The 18,861-nt window shown below is 38.8% G+C and overlaps 3 protein-coding genes and 1 long non-coding RNA gene across 4 annotated transcripts; 2 read left to right on the forward strand and 2 right to left on the reverse strand.

The window, feature by feature from the left end:
• Window positions 1–426: 426 nt before the first annotated feature.
• LOC114253137 (uncharacterized) lies at window positions 427–2,916 on the reverse strand. The gene is made up of 2 exons (XM_028187899.2): window positions 2,743–2,916; window positions 427–888 (listed from the first exon to the last, which is right to left on the reverse strand). Exons 1-2 carry the CDS (start codon window positions 2,903–2,905, stop codon window positions 491–493), a joined length of 561 nt encoding a protein of 186 aa, XP_028043700.2. The 5' UTR covers window positions 2,906–2,916; the 3' UTR covers window positions 427–490.
• A 6,492-nt stretch (window positions 2,917–9,408) lies between these two features.
• LOC149499744 (uncharacterized) lies at window positions 9,409–18,522 on the forward strand. The gene is made up of 2 exons (XM_089738852.1): window positions 9,409–11,246; window positions 18,329–18,522. The coding sequence occupies exons 1-2, from the start codon at window positions 9,435–9,437 to the stop codon at window positions 18,341–18,343; spliced, it is 1,827 nt and encodes a 608-aa protein (XP_089594978.1). The 5' UTR covers window positions 9,409–9,434; the 3' UTR covers window positions 18,344–18,522.
• On the reverse strand, window positions 13,460–17,616 carry LOC149499745 (uncharacterized). The gene is made up of 2 exons (XM_089738853.1): window positions 16,903–17,616; window positions 13,460–13,670 (listed from the first exon to the last, which is right to left on the reverse strand). The coding sequence occupies exons 1-2, from the start codon at window positions 17,578–17,580 to the stop codon at window positions 13,656–13,658; spliced, it is 693 nt and encodes a 230-aa protein (XP_089594979.1). The 5' UTR covers window positions 17,581–17,616; the 3' UTR covers window positions 13,460–13,655.
• On the forward strand, window positions 15,044–17,407 carry LOC149499746 (uncharacterized). Its single transcript, XR_016325503.1, has 2 exons — window positions 15,044–15,425; window positions 15,478–17,407. It is a non-coding gene; the product is annotated as an uncharacterized LOC149499746 (long non-coding RNA).
• Window positions 18,523–18,861: the final 339 nt, after the last annotated feature.

Below are 18,861 nucleotides of genomic sequence, written 5' to 3' on the forward strand. Positions count from 1 at the left end.
ACTCACTCCCCAAACATTTACAGAATTATCAAACAACGTTATTGTTAAGAAATGAAATTTCTCAACAAACAATTTAGGTCGGGTTCCTAAGTTTTAATGTATTAAAAAGAAATAAAAGCATAAAATAATAAACGCGGTTTTGTTAACGCCTACTAAATTTTAATGAGCAATGATGAAATTTTTATTTATGTTTACCTACACCATTACGTTTATCGCCGTGTCAAGCTAACTTATTCGCAACATAAAAATTAAGAAAAACCTGTATAGAGAAAATACAAGCTCAAGATCGGTTTAGAAGTTTTATTCAATAAACCCAAGCATCCAACAGGTTTCTGTCCATATTTTCTTCAAATATAATTTTAAATTTCGTCGATAATCTTGAGAGAAAGAAGTACGAGCTACAAAACAATTAAAATTAACGCTGCATTCCTTCAAACGCCACATTTCATAGCCAAAATAAACAACAATTCAGATTGATAATAATTTATTACTACTGAGAATCGTCTATGTGAATGTGAAACAGTCTATATGCACAATATTCCATCAGCGCCAAACTCAAAGGATACATCACCCGCAAGCCCGAGGGGGGGGCCACGAAATACGCCAACAATCCAGCCCCAGCTGTGTACCAGCCCCATTCCCTGTTATACTGAATCGAATAATACCCCAAAGATATTATATTACAAGCTATAACCAGATTACCGAGATGTGCGTTGTCGTCACCGGCAAGTGCCAAAGCAAAGGGAACAATCCCGGAAACTAGGTGAATCGCGCTCAAAGCCTGGTTACCGCGGTACAAGTCGGCCATCAGACACGGCAAAGCTAAATACCTTGATGCTTTATAACTTATTGTGTACGCATCGTTGAAGTCGTTGTTGAATCTGCCGCCTGTAACAAATAAAATAGCAAATTTTCATTACTACTTATCTATCTATCTTCTATCTATAATATATATACTTAGTCTGGCCGTAAATACAGTTACAATTAAAAAGAAACAAAATATTACATTTGAATTTGGAATCTGTCATTTTTATATGATTGCTCATTGAATTTTTTGCGCTGGCGCTAATACATAGTACAATATTTTGCGATATTAAAATGGAGTGGGGTAATATAGAGAACCGAATCGCTGTGATTGCATTACACAAAGTAGGTATGGAGCCAAATGCAATTTTTAAAACTCTCCATACGCTTGGTATTAGTAAAATGTTTGTGTATCGGGCTATTAATAGGCGCAATGAGACCTCCTCTGTTTGTGACAGAAAAAGATCTGGCCATCCACGTAGTGTTCGTACGAAAAAGGAGGTCCAAGCAGTAAGGGAAAGAATTCGAAGAAATCCTGTCCGAAAGCAAAAGATTTTATCTCGGGAGATGAAGATAGCACCTAGAACCATGTCGTGTATTTTAAAAGATGACTTAGGACTTGCAGCCTATAAGAGACGTACTGGTCATTTCTTAACTGATAATTTAAAAGAGAATAGGGTGGTAAAATCGAATCAACTACTGAAGCGGTACGCAAAGGGAGGTCATAGAAAAATTTGGTTTACGGATGAGAAAATGTTTACAGTTGAGCAACATTTTAACAAACAAAATAACCGTATTTATGCTCAAAGCTCTAAGGAAGCTTCCCAATCAGTCGACAGAGTGCAACGTGGGCACTATCCGACTTGAGTGATGGTTTGGTGGGGTATTAGCTATGAAGGAGTGACTGAGCCATACTTTTGTGAAAAAGGTATCAAAACATCGGCACAAGTGTATCAAGATACGATTCTTGAGAAGGTAGTGAAGCTCGTTAACAACACCATGTACAATAATCAAGAATGGTTCTTCCAGCAAGACTCGGCGCCAGGTCATAAAGCTCGGTCTACGCAGTCTTGGTTGGAAACGAACGTTTCATCAGAGCTGAAGACTGGCCGTCGTCTAGTTCCGATCTTAATCCGCTGGATTATGATTTATAGTCAGTTTTAGAGAGTAAGGCTTGCTCTAAGCGCCATGATAATTTGGAGTCCATAAAACAATCCGTACGATTGGCAGTGAAAAATTTTTCCATGGAAAGAGTGCGTGCTTCTATTGATAACTAGCCTCAACGTTTAAAGGACTGTATTGCAACCAATGGAGACCACTTCGAATAAGCTTTTTATACTTTAAATTGTTTTATATTTATGTATTAAACTAACACACTGTAAAAGTAATAAATGCTATTTTCAATAGATTTATTTTTATTTTTAACTGTAACAGTATTTATGACCAGACTAAGTATATAAAAATAAATTGCTGTTCGTTAGTCTCGCTAAAACTCGAGTATGGCTGGACCGATTTGGCGAATTTTGGTCTTGAATTACTTGTGGAAGTCCAGAGAAGGTTTAAAAGGTAGATAAATATGAAAATCCTCGGAATTAAATAAAAATAACAATTTTGTTTTTCCTTTGATGTGTCTCCCGTCGGACGGATTCCTTTTGTTTGTTTTAAGTTTATTTTATACAAAAGTTTAGGACTTTTATTTATCGATTGCGGCACTACGAAGTCCGCCGGATTAGCTAGTATATAGCTAGTATATAACAACAATATACAACTTATATCTCAAGATGGGTGGCGCATGTACGTTGTAGATGTCTATGGGCTCCAGTAACCACTTAACACCAGGTCGTGAGCTCGTCCACCGAATAAGCAATAAAAAATTATAAATGACTAAAGCCTAATAGAATTACTCGATTGGCATTAAATATACTCAAGTAAACTCGCTTTGGTAATGCAGAAACCCGAGTATTCCGTGAACGAAGAAATTCGCATGCATCCCGGGATGTGTGAAACTTCTGCCGTGCATGCGACTGATTCCCCGGCCGGCGACACAACATAACACAACGTGAGCTATCGACGCATTCAAGTTATCTTCATCTCGACCCATAACACGTTAAATAATTGAAAAAATAAACAATATATATTAACGTTATTATAACATTAGAACAAAAAAAAGGAAAAAATCCGCAAAAACTATACTAAATGACGTTAACAATTATTATTGACAGTTGTGTTTGTTTTTGAATTCTAAGAAAACAAACCTTATTTTTCAATAAGTTTCTATTAAGGAAAATTAAGATATATTATTTGTGCTTGAAGGATTACTGGTGGCCCGGAGGCTTTTCCAGTTTCATCAGAACATGTGGGCGAGCAAAGGCTCAACCGGGAAGGGGGGGATTTGCTAACAGCTGCCCGAGTGCCTCCAAAGAAAACCTAACAACTCAAGAGCAGACGCTTCGCGAATGAATCTACCACCTAATGACACTCAGCGTGCTGATGTTTAGTTTAGGTTGCACGTCGAACTCTTTGCAGAGTTCGATGAGTAGTTACCGGGTGGACGAACTCACAGCCCACCTGGTGTTAAGTGGTTAATGGAGCTCATCGACATCTACGACGTAAGTGCGCCACCCACTTTTAAATATAAGTTCTAAGGTCTCAATATAGTTACAACGCTAAAGGAACTTACGACCAGACTATAATTTATTTTTATGAATTGTTTGTAATTGTTATTTAGTAATAAGCCCGTTCATTCGTTGTTGGGATTCTAGGGAAGTTTTTCCATAGTAAGGTCAACATAAGATAGTTGCCATGATAAAGGAATCGGTGTTTTTCATGCAATTAGGTATAACCACACAATATCTGCTGTGGCAATTTCGTAGACAAAGGCTCTCCATGAGAGTTTTTATAGTTCACTTCCAATAAAATAAAATAAACTTTTTACTTGGACGCAAGGAATATTTACTTTATCTATATATTAATACGTGAAGCAAAAACTTTGTATCCCTTTTTACGAAAATTGCGCGGACGGAGGAGTATGAAATTTTCCAAATTTATAGAGAATATAGAGAAGAAGTACACAATGCTAATATTTTTTTTAAATAATGCATGAAAGATACATTAAATCAATAAAGAAAACATTACACACACTAAGTATGTATTTGACGCACACACGCAAGCATACTAATTATTGTCAAACTTTCTTGACGTCTGTTGTCAAATTGAGAATAGATTAAATATTGTTTGTCTTTGTTAATATTTTTTATTGTGTAGTCTTGGCGAAATTTGTTAGAAGTATAAAATACAATCATAATAGTGTACAAACTTACAATTCCAATTAATTATAGTCGAATTTCGACTACTGCGGGACCTCTAGTAGTCAATAAATGGACAGTTCATGAGTTTTTTGGTCCCATAAATATCTCCAGACTGTATTGTCATAGGCGATGCGATAGTGTTTGTGAATTGTTAATTGTTTTTTTAATTTTATTTTTATTGCATAGATGTCAGGACGATCTCACAGATCACCTGGTGTTAAGTGGTTACCGGAGCACATAGACATTTACAACGTAAATGCCCCCACCCACCGTGAGATATGAGTCTCAGTATAGTTACAACGGCTGCCCCACCCTTCAAACCGAAATGCATTACTGCTTCACGGCAGAAATAGGTAGGGTGGTGGTACCTACCCGTGCGGAGTCACAAGAGGTCCTACCACCAGTTCTGAAGTTCCACTGGAAACATAGCAACAGTGCAATACTAGATAAAACTGCTTTTTTCGGTATATTTTTAGGCAGCCCCTTATGAATGTACCCAAAATTTAAATATTTTTAACTTTATCGATTACTTTTGGATTGATGGATTGATTTGGATTGCCAATATTTTTAACTTTATCGATTACTTTTGGATTGATGGATTGATTTGGATTGCCCTGTTACCTCGAGGGGTTATGCTAGCTTTACCACACGCAAACCATCGTGTTCTTTTTTTTTCCTACCCATGTTGATAGCCTTGAAAGGCTATTTCAGCTTCTCCTTGACGTGTAGGTGAGCTCACGGGGCTCAAATCGGAGTGTTGCTAACACTGACCCTAGCAAGAGCAGTGCTTCGCAGAATCTACCACCGGATCGGAAACGCGACCCACTGAGAAGATCCCGCGACAAACTCAGTGGGCGAAACCACTCAATAATCAATCAAACCTCACGATTTCGGTTCATTTAATATCCACGGCAGAAATAAGCAGAGTGGTGGTACCTACCGGTGCGGACTCACAAGACATCCTACCACCAGTAATTACGCAAGTTATAATTTTATATATCAACTAGCGGCCCGCTCCGGCTCCGCTCGGGTCTTTAACAAAAATTTCAACGATATTTGACAGTTATCAACGGATCCTCAGGGTGGCGGCGACAATTGAAGTCGTCGTGGCCTAAGGGATAAGACGTCCGGTGCATTCGTGTTGAGCGATGCGCCGGTGTTCGAATCTCAGGCGGGTACCAATTTTTCTAATGAAATATGTACTCGGCAAATGTTCACGATTGACTTCCACGGTGAAGGAATAACATCGTGTAATAAAATTGAAACCCGCAAAATTATAATTTGCGTAATTACTGGTGGTAGGACCTCTTGTGAGTCCGCACGGGTAGGTACCACCGCCCTGCCTATTTCTGCCGTGAAGCAGTAATGCATTTCGGTTTGAAGGGTGGGGCAGCCGTTGTAACTATACTGAGACCTTACAACTTATATCTCAAGGTGGGTGGCGCATTTACGTTGTAGATGTCTATGGGCTCCAGTAACCACTTAACAACAGGTGGGCTGTGAGCTCGTCCAACCATATAAGCAATAAAAAAAAAAAAAACAAAAAAAAATTGAGACAGTTCCATAGACCTATATAGTAGGGACACGACATATTGTTCTATACGTACAATTGCTTATATAAATAGCACCCATTTTGAAGGTACACACATAAACATATATCTATCTCGTTCTTACTCAGCACTTTAACTCGCAGGAAAACAATATAACAGTATTTCAGTGCGTACATAAAATGAAACATGAATATACGTAAATGTCTCCGTCTCCGTCTAATGAGGCCGAAAATCCGCCATGCTTAGCGCGCCAAATGTCATTGTCACGTCAGTTCGGCCGTCTGTTTTGGGTTGTACATTATTTATTGACTTTGATATCGATTTAATATGATTGCTTATATAAAATTTCTAATGCTTAAAACCTTATATTATCTTCTTAATATCATGCTTAAAACATACAAAAATAATAATTAAAACATATTTTATAGGATCTCAAGAAAGTCGATGCCCCAAAACTATTATCTATATATATTTAAATTCATTATGGAGCCCTCATCCGAAACATAGATTATACACTTAATATATTTGAATCCGAAATAACGGACACCATTTTTCGGTCGGAATCTATTCATCATGACACTAATCATAAATACCTCTTTAAAATATGTCATCAAAACATATTTAGACATTCTGTTTAGATATTTCGGGAAAAAGGCTACCGACAAAATCTCTTCGGAACTATTTAAATAAAATAGTTTTATTTCGCAGTGAGTAAAACACTATTGGAAATTCGTTAAATATTTATTAATTAAGTGATTTTAGAGAGGAAGTCACAAGGAATGACGTTTGTAATTTCATTAACGAATAAATGTTCTGTAGGTGTTTTTTTTTATCAGGCGGTCCCTTGATAAGTTTAAAATTTGCGTGCGGTGCGGTAGTGCGGTGCACCTTCCTTGAGGTGCGCTGCGGTAGTGTGTTACGGACTTTAGAGTCAGCAAAACAATTAAAATAGATTGTAATAGTCTAAGAAAAACACGTACTCAAAATACGATAACATTCAGCATGCTAGAAATGGGCTGATGGCACTGTACTATGGCATATCTTTATGTTTTGCGGCAAACGACAACTTTATAAGATCAGTGTAGCAAATTTTAAAAATCGTCATATCGTTTACTTAGAAAATTTGAAGCACGAACTCGTCTTAGATTTCACATAATATCTAAATCACATCATCTTTGCACATAACAATATACTTACTTCCTATTAAAGTATAAATTCTACAAATACATTCATACTCAACAATATTTAAAATAAAATAAGCCAAGAACGTTTATCGATAAAACCTACTAACATTAAAATCTTCTGGGCAGCACTAAAACCGCCATGTTTTGTGGCCAGATGACGTCACAGTGGCACGAATTTTTTGTTGACGTTTCATTTCCATAGGTTTCCTACTTCAGTCATAGACCTATATAGTAGGGACACGACATATTGTTCTATACGTACAATTGCTTATATAAATAGCACCCATTTTGAAGGCACATACATAAACATATATCTATCTCGTTCTTACTCAGCACTTTAACTCGCAGGAAAACAATATAACGGTATTTCAGTGCGTACATAAAATGAAACATGAATATACGTAAATATCTCCGTCTCCGTCTAATGAGGCCGAAAATCCGCCATGTTTAGCGCGCCAAATGTCATTGTCACGTCAGTTCGGCCGTCTGTTTTGGGTTGTACATTATTTATTGACTTTGATATCGATTTAATATGATTGATTATATAAATTTTCATAATTTATGCTTAAAACATACAAAAATAATAATTAAAACGTATTTTATAGGATCTCAAGAAAGTCGATGCCCTAAAACTATTATCTATATGTATTTAAATTCATTATGGAGCCCTCATCCGAAAAATCCATTTTTCGGTCGGAATCTATTGATCATGACACTAATCATAAATACCACTTTAAAATATGTCATCAAAACATATTTAGACATTCTGTTTAGATATTTCGGGAAAAAGGCTACCGACAAAATCTCTTCGGAACTATTTAAATAAAATAGTTTTATTCCGCAGTGAGTAAAACACTATTGTAAATTTGTTAAATATTTAATAATTAAGTGATTTTAGAGAGGAAGTCACAAGGAATGACGTTTGTAATTAATGAATAAATGTTCTGTAGGTGTTTTTTTTTCACGCGGTCCCTTGATAAGTTTAAAATTTGAATCACTCTCAAGCGAAAGTGATTCAAATGGTGCGGCGCATCTTCCTTTTGGTGCGCTGCGGTAGTATGTTACGGACTTTAGAGTCAGCAAAACAATTAAAATAGATTGTAATAGTCTAAGAAAAACACGTACTCAAAATACGATAACATTTAGCATGCTAGAAATGGGCTGATGGCTTTGAACTACGCCATATCTTTGTGTTTTGCGACAAACGACAACTTTATAAAATCAGTGTAGCAACTTTTAAAAATCATCATATCGTTTACTTGGCAAATTCGAAGGACGAACTTGTCTTAGATTTCACCCATCTAAATCATATCATATTTGCACATAACAATATACCTACTTACTTCCCATTAAAGTATAAATTCTACAAATAAATAATACTCAACAATATTTAAAATAAAATGAGCCAAGAACGTTTATCGATAAAACCTGATAACATTGAAATATTTTGTACAGCACTAAAGCCGCCATGTTTTGTGGCCAGATGACGTCACAGTGGCACGAAATTTTGGTTGACGTTTCATTTCCATAGGTTTCCTACTTCATTGGAAAAAACACATAGACCTATATAGTAGGGACACGACATATTGTTCTATACGTACAATCGCTTATATAAATAGCACCCATTTTGAAGGCACATACATAAACATATATCTATCTCGTTCTTACTCAGCACTTTAACTCGCAGGAAAACAATATAACAGTATTTCAGTGCGTACATAAAATGAAAGATGAATATACGTAAATGTCTCCGTCTCCGTCTAATGAGGCCGAAAATCCGCCATGTTTAGCGCGCCAAATGTCATTATCACGTCATTTCGGCCGTCTGTTTTAGGTTGTACATTATTTATTGACTTTGATATCGATTTAATATGATTGCTTATATAAAATTTCTTATTTTAGCATGCTTAAAACATACAAAAATAATAATTAAAACATATTTTATAGGATCTCAAAAAAGTCGATGCCCCAAAACTATTATCTATATATATTTAAATTCATTATGGAGCCCTCATCCGAAAAATCGGACACCATTTTTCGGTCGGAATCTATTGATCATGACACTAATCACCTCTTTAAAATGACCTCTTTAAAATATGTCATCAAAACATATTTAGACATTCTGTTTAGATATTTCAGGAAAAAGGCTAAAATAGTTTTATTCCACAGTGAGTAAAACACTATTGTCAACTCGTTAAATATTTAATAATTATGTAATTTTAGAGAGGAAGTCACAAGGAATGACGTTTGTAATTTTATTAACGAATAAGTGTTCTGTAGGTGTTTTTTTTTATCAGGCGGTCCCTTGATAAGTTTAAAATTTGAATCACTCTCAAATGAGAGTGATTCAAATGGTGCGGCGTACCTTCCTTGAGGTGCGCTGCGGTAGTGTGTTACGGACTTTAGAATCAGCAAAACAATTAAAATAGATTGTAATAGTCTAAGAAAAACACGTACTCAAAATACGATAACATTCAGCATGCTAGAAATGGGCAGATGGCACTGTACTACGCCATATCTTTATGTTTTGCGGCAAACGACAACTTTATAAAATCAGTGTAGTGTAACGGACGTGACGTCATGCTGTCATGCCCTGCCGCCAGCCAAGCCGCCAAGCCATGTTAACACGCCCCCTTCCGCCACTGCCACCGTCGCCGCTAGCCAAAGCCAATGAAGGGGGGATAGTGTTAATAAAACAAGCCGTGCCAGCCATTTGTACCCACTTTTTTCTGACAAATAAAATAACTTGTCCACACGCTGCTGGTTTTCGTCTCTTTATTTCTAACAGTCAGAAGTGGCATAACGAAATGAAACGACGTAATATACACGCTCAGATCTCTCGGTCCTCCGACGAGTCTGAAAAAGAAGATAATGAAGCCCATATTCCACCGGCGAGGAAGGTGTTGAAAAAATTGCTTCAGAAGGAGGTCCACAAAGCGATACGTGAGCTACAGGAAGAAGAACCTGGAACAATCACAGCAAAGGGACATCGTGCTGCTTCTTTGATCCCAGAATTTGACCCCGACAGTGAAGAGTGTACAGTGCAAGCATGGATTAGAAAAATAGATCAGATTGGCGAAATTCACGGATGGGACGACGCAACGAAATCATTTCACTTGCAGGATAAATTAAGAGGTCAGGCAAAAAAATGGTATAATCGGCTAGAAAATTACGAGTATTCCTGGAACGAATGGAAAGAGATGTTGTTGCGCGCTTTTCCTAAGCATCGTGATTATGGAAACATGCTTGAAGAGCTATTACAAAGAAAAAAACTTCCGAACGAGACGATGACGAAATACTACCAAGATAAAGTCGCCATGTGCTTCCGCTGCAAGTTATCTGATAACGCTAGCGTCTCCTGCATTATTCGAGGATTACCGACATATCTGCAGCCAAATGCACGCGCATTTCAATGCCAATCACCAGGCGATCTCTACGAAGGTTTTTTGTGCGCGCTTGACGATTATCGGGCTTTACCACAAGAGCCCCGCTCGCATAAACCGACGTTCCAGCGACCATTTGAAAAAAAGTTGACAATTCTTAATCCCGAAACGGATCCGTGTCCTCGATGCAAAAAAACAGGACACTTACTACGTGACTGCGCCCAGCCGGACACGCGTACATGCTACAAATGTGGAGTTCAAGGACACATTGCTCTACGTTGTTCAATGAGTTCCACAACAAGCAAAGAATCTTCATCTGGCAGTAGCATTAAAGAGATAAACATGCTGGAACCTTACAATGAAATCTACAAAAAAGTGGTAAAAATTAACGGTGTTCATGTAAAAGCTTACATCGACACCGGAAGTCAAGTAAATGTCCTTAATGATAAAGTATCCAATGCTCTATCGCTGCAAGCTGAGCCGACAAGCGTGGCCTTAAAAGGATTTGCTGGAGGAATTACTATGAGCCAAGGAGAAGTACAATTCCAATTAGAAATCGACGGCATTACGCTACAATGTCAAGCACACCTCTCCAATATGAAAATGAAGGAAGTTAATCTGTTGATAGGTCAACCAGTTATCAACAGTGAGGGTATGATCTTAACTATCAGAGAGGGTCATTCTAAGTTTCAATTAGTTTCAGACCACATTACTACGATTGAGGCCATCGAAGAAAACGATCGATTCGAGGTCACCACTGCAAACGAAGAGCGCCTGCCGCCCGGTCCTTCCCTCATTCAAGTTCACGTGCAGGGGAACAAGAAAGGCAGCAACGTAGTTACTCCACCGCGGCACTACGAGCTTCACGGCGTGTCCTTTTCCCTGCCTGCGACGCTGCTGCGCGGCGAAGACGGCTACATCAAAGTCATCAACATGGGCTCTGAGACCATCGTGTGGCCGCCGGGCGAGGTCCTCACGAGGGCCGACAGCTGCGAGGAGCCACAGCCAAACAGCCAGGTGTGTTGCATTTCGACTTGTCCTAATTTGTTGCGTGTTATTAGTAATCCTAACCATACCATTACAAATATTTCTGAGATAGGAGGGGTAGACATAAAAAAAATAAAAAAGGGGCCATTAAATAATAAGGATCATTCAGATTTAATAAATTTATTAATACAGTATAAACATTGCTTTGCTACGAATACACATGATTTAGGTTGTTCCAATTTAGTCCAAATGCAAATTAAGCTTACTAGTGACCAGCCCGTGCATCGCCAGCCTTACAGACTTTCTCATAGTGAACAAACGATAGTTCAAACTAAAGTTAATCAACTTTTAGATGCCGGCATTATAAAAGAATCGGAATCAAGTTATGCTTCACCAGTGATACTTGTTAAGAAAAAGAACGGCGACAGTAGGCTATGCGTTGATTATCGTGCGTTAAACGCTATCACGATAAAAGATAGGTATCCACTACCAAACATAGATGACCAGGTTTCCAAATTATCAGGCAAACAATACTTCACGAGTTTAGATTTAGCCCAGGGGTACCATCAATTAAGAATTGCGCCAGAGGATACACACAAAACCGCTTTCATTACGCCGCAAGGTCATTACGAGTACACTAGAATTCCTTTTGGTTTAGCGAATGCGCCATCCGTTTTCATGCGTTTGATAAATAAAATAATTGAGTCTGTGGGTAGAAACGAAATGGGTAAAAATAATGAAAGTAATGTAGGGCAGACAGAGATACTAGCATTCTTAGACGATTTACTTCTACCCTCAGTTGATATAAAATCAGGTTTAAAAATTCTAGAAAACGTACTCTGGAAACTCGACAGTGAAAACTTAAAATTAAATATGAGTAAATGCTCATTCTTGCAGAAACAAGTCACTTATTTAGGTCATGAAATATCTTCAGACGGTATACAGCCAGGTGCGACAAAATTGACTGCCGTTTCGCAGTTTCCTGTGCCAAATAATGTTCATAGTGTGCGACAGTTTATCGGTTTATGTAGTTACTTTAGAAAATTTATTCCCAATTTTGCCGTGATTGCGCGTCCATTAACGGAATTAACAAAGAAAGATAAATCATGGATGTGGAGTCGTGAACAAAACGCGAGTTTCGAACAACTGAAAAACAGCTTATGTTCTAAACCTGTGCTAGCTTTGTATGATCCTATGCTACCTACAGAAATACACACCGATGCGTGTAAGTTAGGAATTGCTGGTATACTATTACAAAAACAAACTGACAACTCACTGCGGCCTGTTATGTATTTTAGCCGGGTTACTAGTAAGGAAGAGAGTGTATATCATAGTTATGAGCTCGAAACTCTAGCAGTCGTAGAGTCGCTTCGTAGATTCCGTGTTTATGTAGTAGGTAGACATGTTAAGGTAGTAACTGATTGTACTGCAGTTCGTGCTACGCTCACCAAACGCGACATTATACCACGCATAGCGCGATGGTGGCTTTTAATACAAGATTATGACATTAGTGTTGAGTATAGACCTGGTGAACGTATGAAGCATGTAGACGCGCTCAGTAGGCATCCTGTTGACACGATGAACGTAAACCGTCTTGAAGTTACTGATTGGTTCTATACTGTGCAGTGTCAGGACGAAAAGCTTAGTTCGATTATAAATCAATTAAAAAATAAAACTGCTGATTCCGATATTAAAAATAATTATGAACTAGTAGAAAACAGACTTTATCGAAAAAGTCTTAACGGAAACCGACTCGCGGTACCGAAGTCGGCTCGATGGAAAATTGTGCAAATGCACCATGATGACATTGGCCACGTGGGTCTGAATCGTTGTTCAGAATTGATTAAAAGCCAATACTGGTTTCCTAAAATGACACGTTTTATTAGGAAATACGTAACTGCGTGTCTTCATTGTGCATATGGCAAGGGTAACTATGGTAAAAAAGAAGGCATGCTGCATCCAATCCCTAAACCATCTGATCCGATGCGCATGGTACATATAGATCACGTGGGGCCCTTCTGTAGAACAAGTAAAGGATACCAGTACATGCTCGTGTTGACAGACGCATTTTCTAAATTTGTGATAGTTGAACCAACGCGTACTGTAAATTCCGTCGAGACCATTCGTGCCTTAAAGAAGATATTCAGTTTGTTCGGATACCCGAATCACGTGGTGACAGACCATGGCAAAGCTTTTACGAGTAGGTACTGTTGCAAATGATGTGACAATAAAAACCAGCAGCGTAACGACAAGTTCTTTTATTTGTGCGAGAATGCAGAAAGCAGGTAGAAATGGCTGGCACGGCTTGTTTTATTAACACTATCCCCCCTTCGTTGGCTTTGGCTGGCGGCGGTGGCGTTGGCTGTGGCGGAAGGGGGCGTGTTAATATGGCTTGGCGGCTTGGCTGGCGGCAGGGCATGACAGCTGACGTCACGTCCGTTACATTCGGCCATCCTGCAACAATTGCTCCCGCAATGGGGAACACACAAAAACATTTAGTTCTCAAATAAATCAATAAGGTCTTCAGTTTCGACCTGCTCATCGGAACTACTAGCGCTATCAGACACATGGGTTATACTTTTATAGGGCCTTAATGAATCTGTTGATACCAGGCCAGTGAAGTTTTTATAACTTCGTAAACCTTTTAGATATACTTCTAATTCGATACCAATTGTTACCTACTACTTTAGTTACTACATACGGACCTGAGTACAAATCGTCTAATTTGGTATTAATCCTAGCGGCGCTACTAACCAGTTGGCGCCTGTCTCTACGATACAAATATGCCTTTTCTTATAAACATGAGCTTTTTTTATATTAATGTTGTGTGTCATTATTGTACTCGCTTGTTTTATCCTAGCTGCAGCTATCTTACGCCGTGCGTCAACAGTTTCTGGTTCGCGACCAAGAAAACATCACATATTGACCTACCAGAGCGCGTAAAGATTAAATCACAAGGCTTGTAGCCGCTGTTACTTTTAATTGTGTTATTTGTGCCTCAAATGACGGAGTTTAAATTATTTGAAGTTTCACTAGGATCAGTTGCCCGCAACACATAAAATTATATGTTTAGTTTGTTCAACCTGGCCAATTAGCGCGCGGACAAGCAATACCGTTTAACGTATGCCTAAACTGTTTATCTTCTGATATATTTTTTTTAAAGTACCTACTCGTAAAAGCTTTCCCGTAGTCTGTCACCACGTAATTCGGGTATCTGGACAAACCCTATTAATATATTTTTCAATGCACGAATGGTCCCGATTGAATTTACAGTACGCGTTAGTTCAGCTATCACAAATTTAGACAACGCATCTTTCATTACGATCATGTACTGGTTGGTGCCCTTTAGATGTCCTACAGAAGGGCATCATGTTATCTTTTTGTACCATGCGCATAGTATCAGATGGTTTAGAGATCGGATATAGACAGTCTTCTTTTTTTTAACATAGTTATCCTTCTCATGTGTACAATAAAGACATGCTGCCACGTATTTCCTAATAAAGCGTGTCATTTTAAGAAACCAATATTGGCTTTTAATCAAAGCTAAACGATGATTTAGATCCACGTGACAAATGTCGTCATAGTGCATTTGTACAATTTTCCATTTAGCCGAAGGGACTGCGAGTCTATTTCCCTTAAAAAAATTTCGAACTAGTTCATAATTATCTTTAACATCAGCGCGACTTCGTCCGCGTGGAATATAGTTCACAAATAATGCTTTATTTTAGAACAAATTTGGTTAGCATAAAAAAACGTTATAGTGAGCCAACCTTAACATATAGATATATGCTATCGCGGACAATTTTTTTTAAAGGGGAACAATTCTGTCACATTATTTTAGCGAAACTTTAACCGCTTCTGCAGCGCAGGCACCGGAAGCTCTTAAAAGGGAAAATAACCCGATTTTGAAACATTTACTGGTACTTCGCTTGTATTGGCCTTAGCGTGACACAATGATGGTCTTAGCGGTCTTAGCGTTATATAGCCTATAACCTTTTATATAGCCTATAACCTTTCAATAAATGGGTTATTTAACACTGAAAGAATTTTTCAAATCGGACCAGCAGTTCTTGAGATTAGCGCGTTCAAACAAACTCTTCAGCTTTATAATGCTAGTATAGATTGCTTTATAATCGAACTAAGCTTTTCGTCCTGACATTGCACAGTACAGAATCAATTAGTAACTTTAAGATAATTTACGTTCATCATGTCAACAGGATGCCTATTAAGCGCGTCTACAAATGTTCCATACGTTCACCAGGTCTATACTCAACACTAATGTCATAATCTTCTTTCAAAACTCACCATCGCGCCATGCGTGGTATAATGCCGCGTTTGGTAAGCGTAGCACAAACCACAGTACAATCAGTTTCTACTATATCATGCTTACCTACTTCATAAACACGGAACCTACGTAGCGATTGTACGACCGCCAGGTTTTGAGCTCTTAACTATGATACACACTCTTCCTTCCTAGTAACCCGGCTAAAATACATAACAGGCCGCAGTGAGTTGTCAGTTTGTTTTTGTAATAGTATACAAGAAATTCCTAAGTTACACGCATCGGTTTGTATTTCTGTAAGAAGCATAGGATTATACAGAGCTAGCATAGGTTTGGAACATAAACTGTTTTTCAGTTGTTCGAAATTCGCGTTATGTTCACGGCCCCACACCCATGATTTATCTTTTTTTTTTTTTTCTTAACACAGTTAATGGACGCGCAAGTAACATATAACCAATAAACTGTCGCACACTATGAGCATTATTTGGCACAGGAAACTGCGAAACGGCCGTCAATTTTTGTTGCACCCGGCTGTATACCGTCTGAAGATATTTTATGACCTAAACAAGTGACTTGTTTCTCCAAGAATGAGCATTTACTCATATTTAATTTGAAGTCTCCACCATAAAATTTCCCAAGTACTTTCTCAATAACTATTGAACCTGATTTTATATCAACCGAGGGTAGAGGTAAATCGTTTAAAATTGCTAGTATCTCGATTTGACCTACATTTATTTTTACTCAATTTCTTTTCTACCCACAGACTCAATTATTTTATTAATTAAACGCATTTAACCACCCCATCTTGAAGAATAATGTGGACAAAAAGAAGAAACGCATGAATACAGATGGCACATATGCTAAACCAAAAGGAGTTCTACTGTACTCGAAATAATGACCTTGCGGCGTAATGAAAGCAGTTGTGTGTCTGGCACAATGCTTAATTTATGGTAGCCCTGGTCTAAATCTAAACTCGTGAAGTACTGTTCGGTGGATACTTTTATATTTTACCATAGCGTTTAACGCACGATAATCAACGCATAGCCTACTGTCGCCGTTCTGTTTCTTAATAAGACCACTGGTGAAGCATGACTAGCTTGAGATTATTTTATAATGCCGGCATCTAAAAGTTAATTAGCTTTAGATTTAACTATCGTTTGTTCATTATGAGAAAGTAAAGGTGGCGATACACGGGCTGATCACTAGTAAGCTTAATTTGCATTTGGACTAAATTGGCAATACCTAAATCATGTGTATTCGTAGCAAAGCAATGCTTATACTGTATTTTTTAAATCTGAATGACCCTTGTTATTCAATGGCTCCTTTTAATTTTTTTTTATTTCTACCCTCAAATCTCGAAATATTTGTAATGGCATGGCTAGGGCAAGTAGAAATGCAACACACCTGGCTGTTTGGCTGTGGCTCCTCGCAGCTGTTGGCCCTCGGCAGGACCTCGCCCGGCGGCCACATGATGGTCTCCGAGCTCATGTTGATGACTTTGACGTAGCTGTCTTCGCCGCGCAGCAGCGTCGCAGGCAGGGAGAAGGAAGCTCGTAGCCGTGAATCTCGTAGTGCCGCAGTGGAGTAACCACGTTGCTGCTCTTTTAGTTTCCCTCCACGTGAACCAGAATTATGGAAGGACAGGGCGGCAGGCGCTCTTGGTCCGACGACGTCGAAGTCCCTTTGATTTGATTGTTCCAGGTTCTTCATCCTGTAGCTCAAGTATCGCCTTGTGGACCTCCTTCTGAAGCAATTTTTCAACACCTTCCTCGCCAGTGGAATAGGAGCTTCATCTTCTTCAAACTTGTCAGAAGACCGAGAGATCTGAGCGTGTATATGACGTTGTTTCATTTCTTTATGCCACTTCTGATTGTTGCAAATGATGTGACAATAAAAACCAGCAGCGTAACGACAAGTTCTTTTATTTGTGCGAGAATGCAGAAAGCAGGTAGAAATGGCTGGCACGGCTTGTTTTATTAACACTATCCCCCCTTCGTTGGCTTTGGCTGGCGGCGGTGGCGTTGGCTGTGGCGGAAGGGGGCGTGTTAATATGGCTTGGCGGCTTGGCTGGCGGCAGGGCATGACAGCTGACGTCACGTCCGTTACAGTACTTTAAAAAGTTTTCAGTAGATAAACAGTTTCGGCATACATTAAATGCTATTGCTTGCCCACGCGCTAATGGCCAGGTTGAACGAACTAATCGTACAATTTTAGATGCATTGCGGGCAACTGATCCTAGTGAAGCTTCAAGTAATTGGGTGCACTCCATACCTGACATCATTTGGGGCATAAACAATACAATTAACAGTAGCAGCGGTTATAAGCCGTATGATTTAGTGTTTGCGCGCTCTGGTAGGTCAATATGTGACGTTTCCGTTCCTGGTCGGGAACCAGAACCTGTCGATACACGGCGTGATACAGCTGCAGCCAGGATAGAACAAGCAAGTGTAAAAATGAAGCACAACTTTGATAAAAAACGAAAAAGTGCTCATGTTTATAAGAAAGGGGATTTTGTACTATGGAGACAGGCTCCAACTAGTAGCGGCGCTAAAATAAATACCAAATTAGACGATTTGTACTCCGGTCCGTATGTAGTAACTAAAGTAGTTGGTAACGATCGGTATCGAATTAGAAGTGTAAAGGGCTTACGAGGCTACAAAAGTTTCACTGGCCTAGTACCAGCAGATTCATTGAGGCCCTATAGAAGTATAGCCCCAATGTCCGATAGCGCTAGTAGTTCGGACGAGCAACTCGAAACTGAAGATCTTATCGATTTATTAGAGAGCTAAATGTTTATGTATGTTCCTCATTGCGGGAGCAATTGTTGCAGGATGGCCGAATGTAACGGACGTGACGTCATGCTGTCATGCCCTGCCGCCAGCCAAGCCGCCAAGCCATGTTAACACGCCCCCTTCCGCCACTGCCACCGTCGCCGCTAGCCAAAGCCAATGAAGGGGGGATAGTGTTAATAAAACAAGCCGTGCCAGCCATTTGTACCCACTTTTTTCTGACAAATAAAATAACTTGTCCACACGCTGCTGGTTTTCGTCTCTTTATTTCTAACAGTAGCAAATTTTAAAAATCGTCATATCGTTTACTTGGCAAATTTGAAGCACGAACTCGTCTTTGATTTCACATAATATCTAGATCACATCATCTTTGCACATAATAATATACTTACTTCCTATTAAAGTATAAATTCTACAAATACATTCACTCAACAATATTTAAAATAAAATGAGCCAAGAACGTTTATCGATAAAGCCTACTAACATTAAAATCTTCTGGGCAGCACTAAAACCGCCATGTTTTGTGGCCAGATGACGTCACAGTGGCACGAATTTTTTGTTGACGTTTCATTTC

Source organism: Bombyx mandarina, chromosome 26 (assembly GCF_030267445.1).
Source record: "Bombyx mandarina strain Sakado chromosome 26, ASM3026744v2".
NCBI classification, from domain to species: domain Eukaryota; kingdom Metazoa; phylum Arthropoda; class Insecta; order Lepidoptera; family Bombycidae; genus Bombyx; species Bombyx mandarina.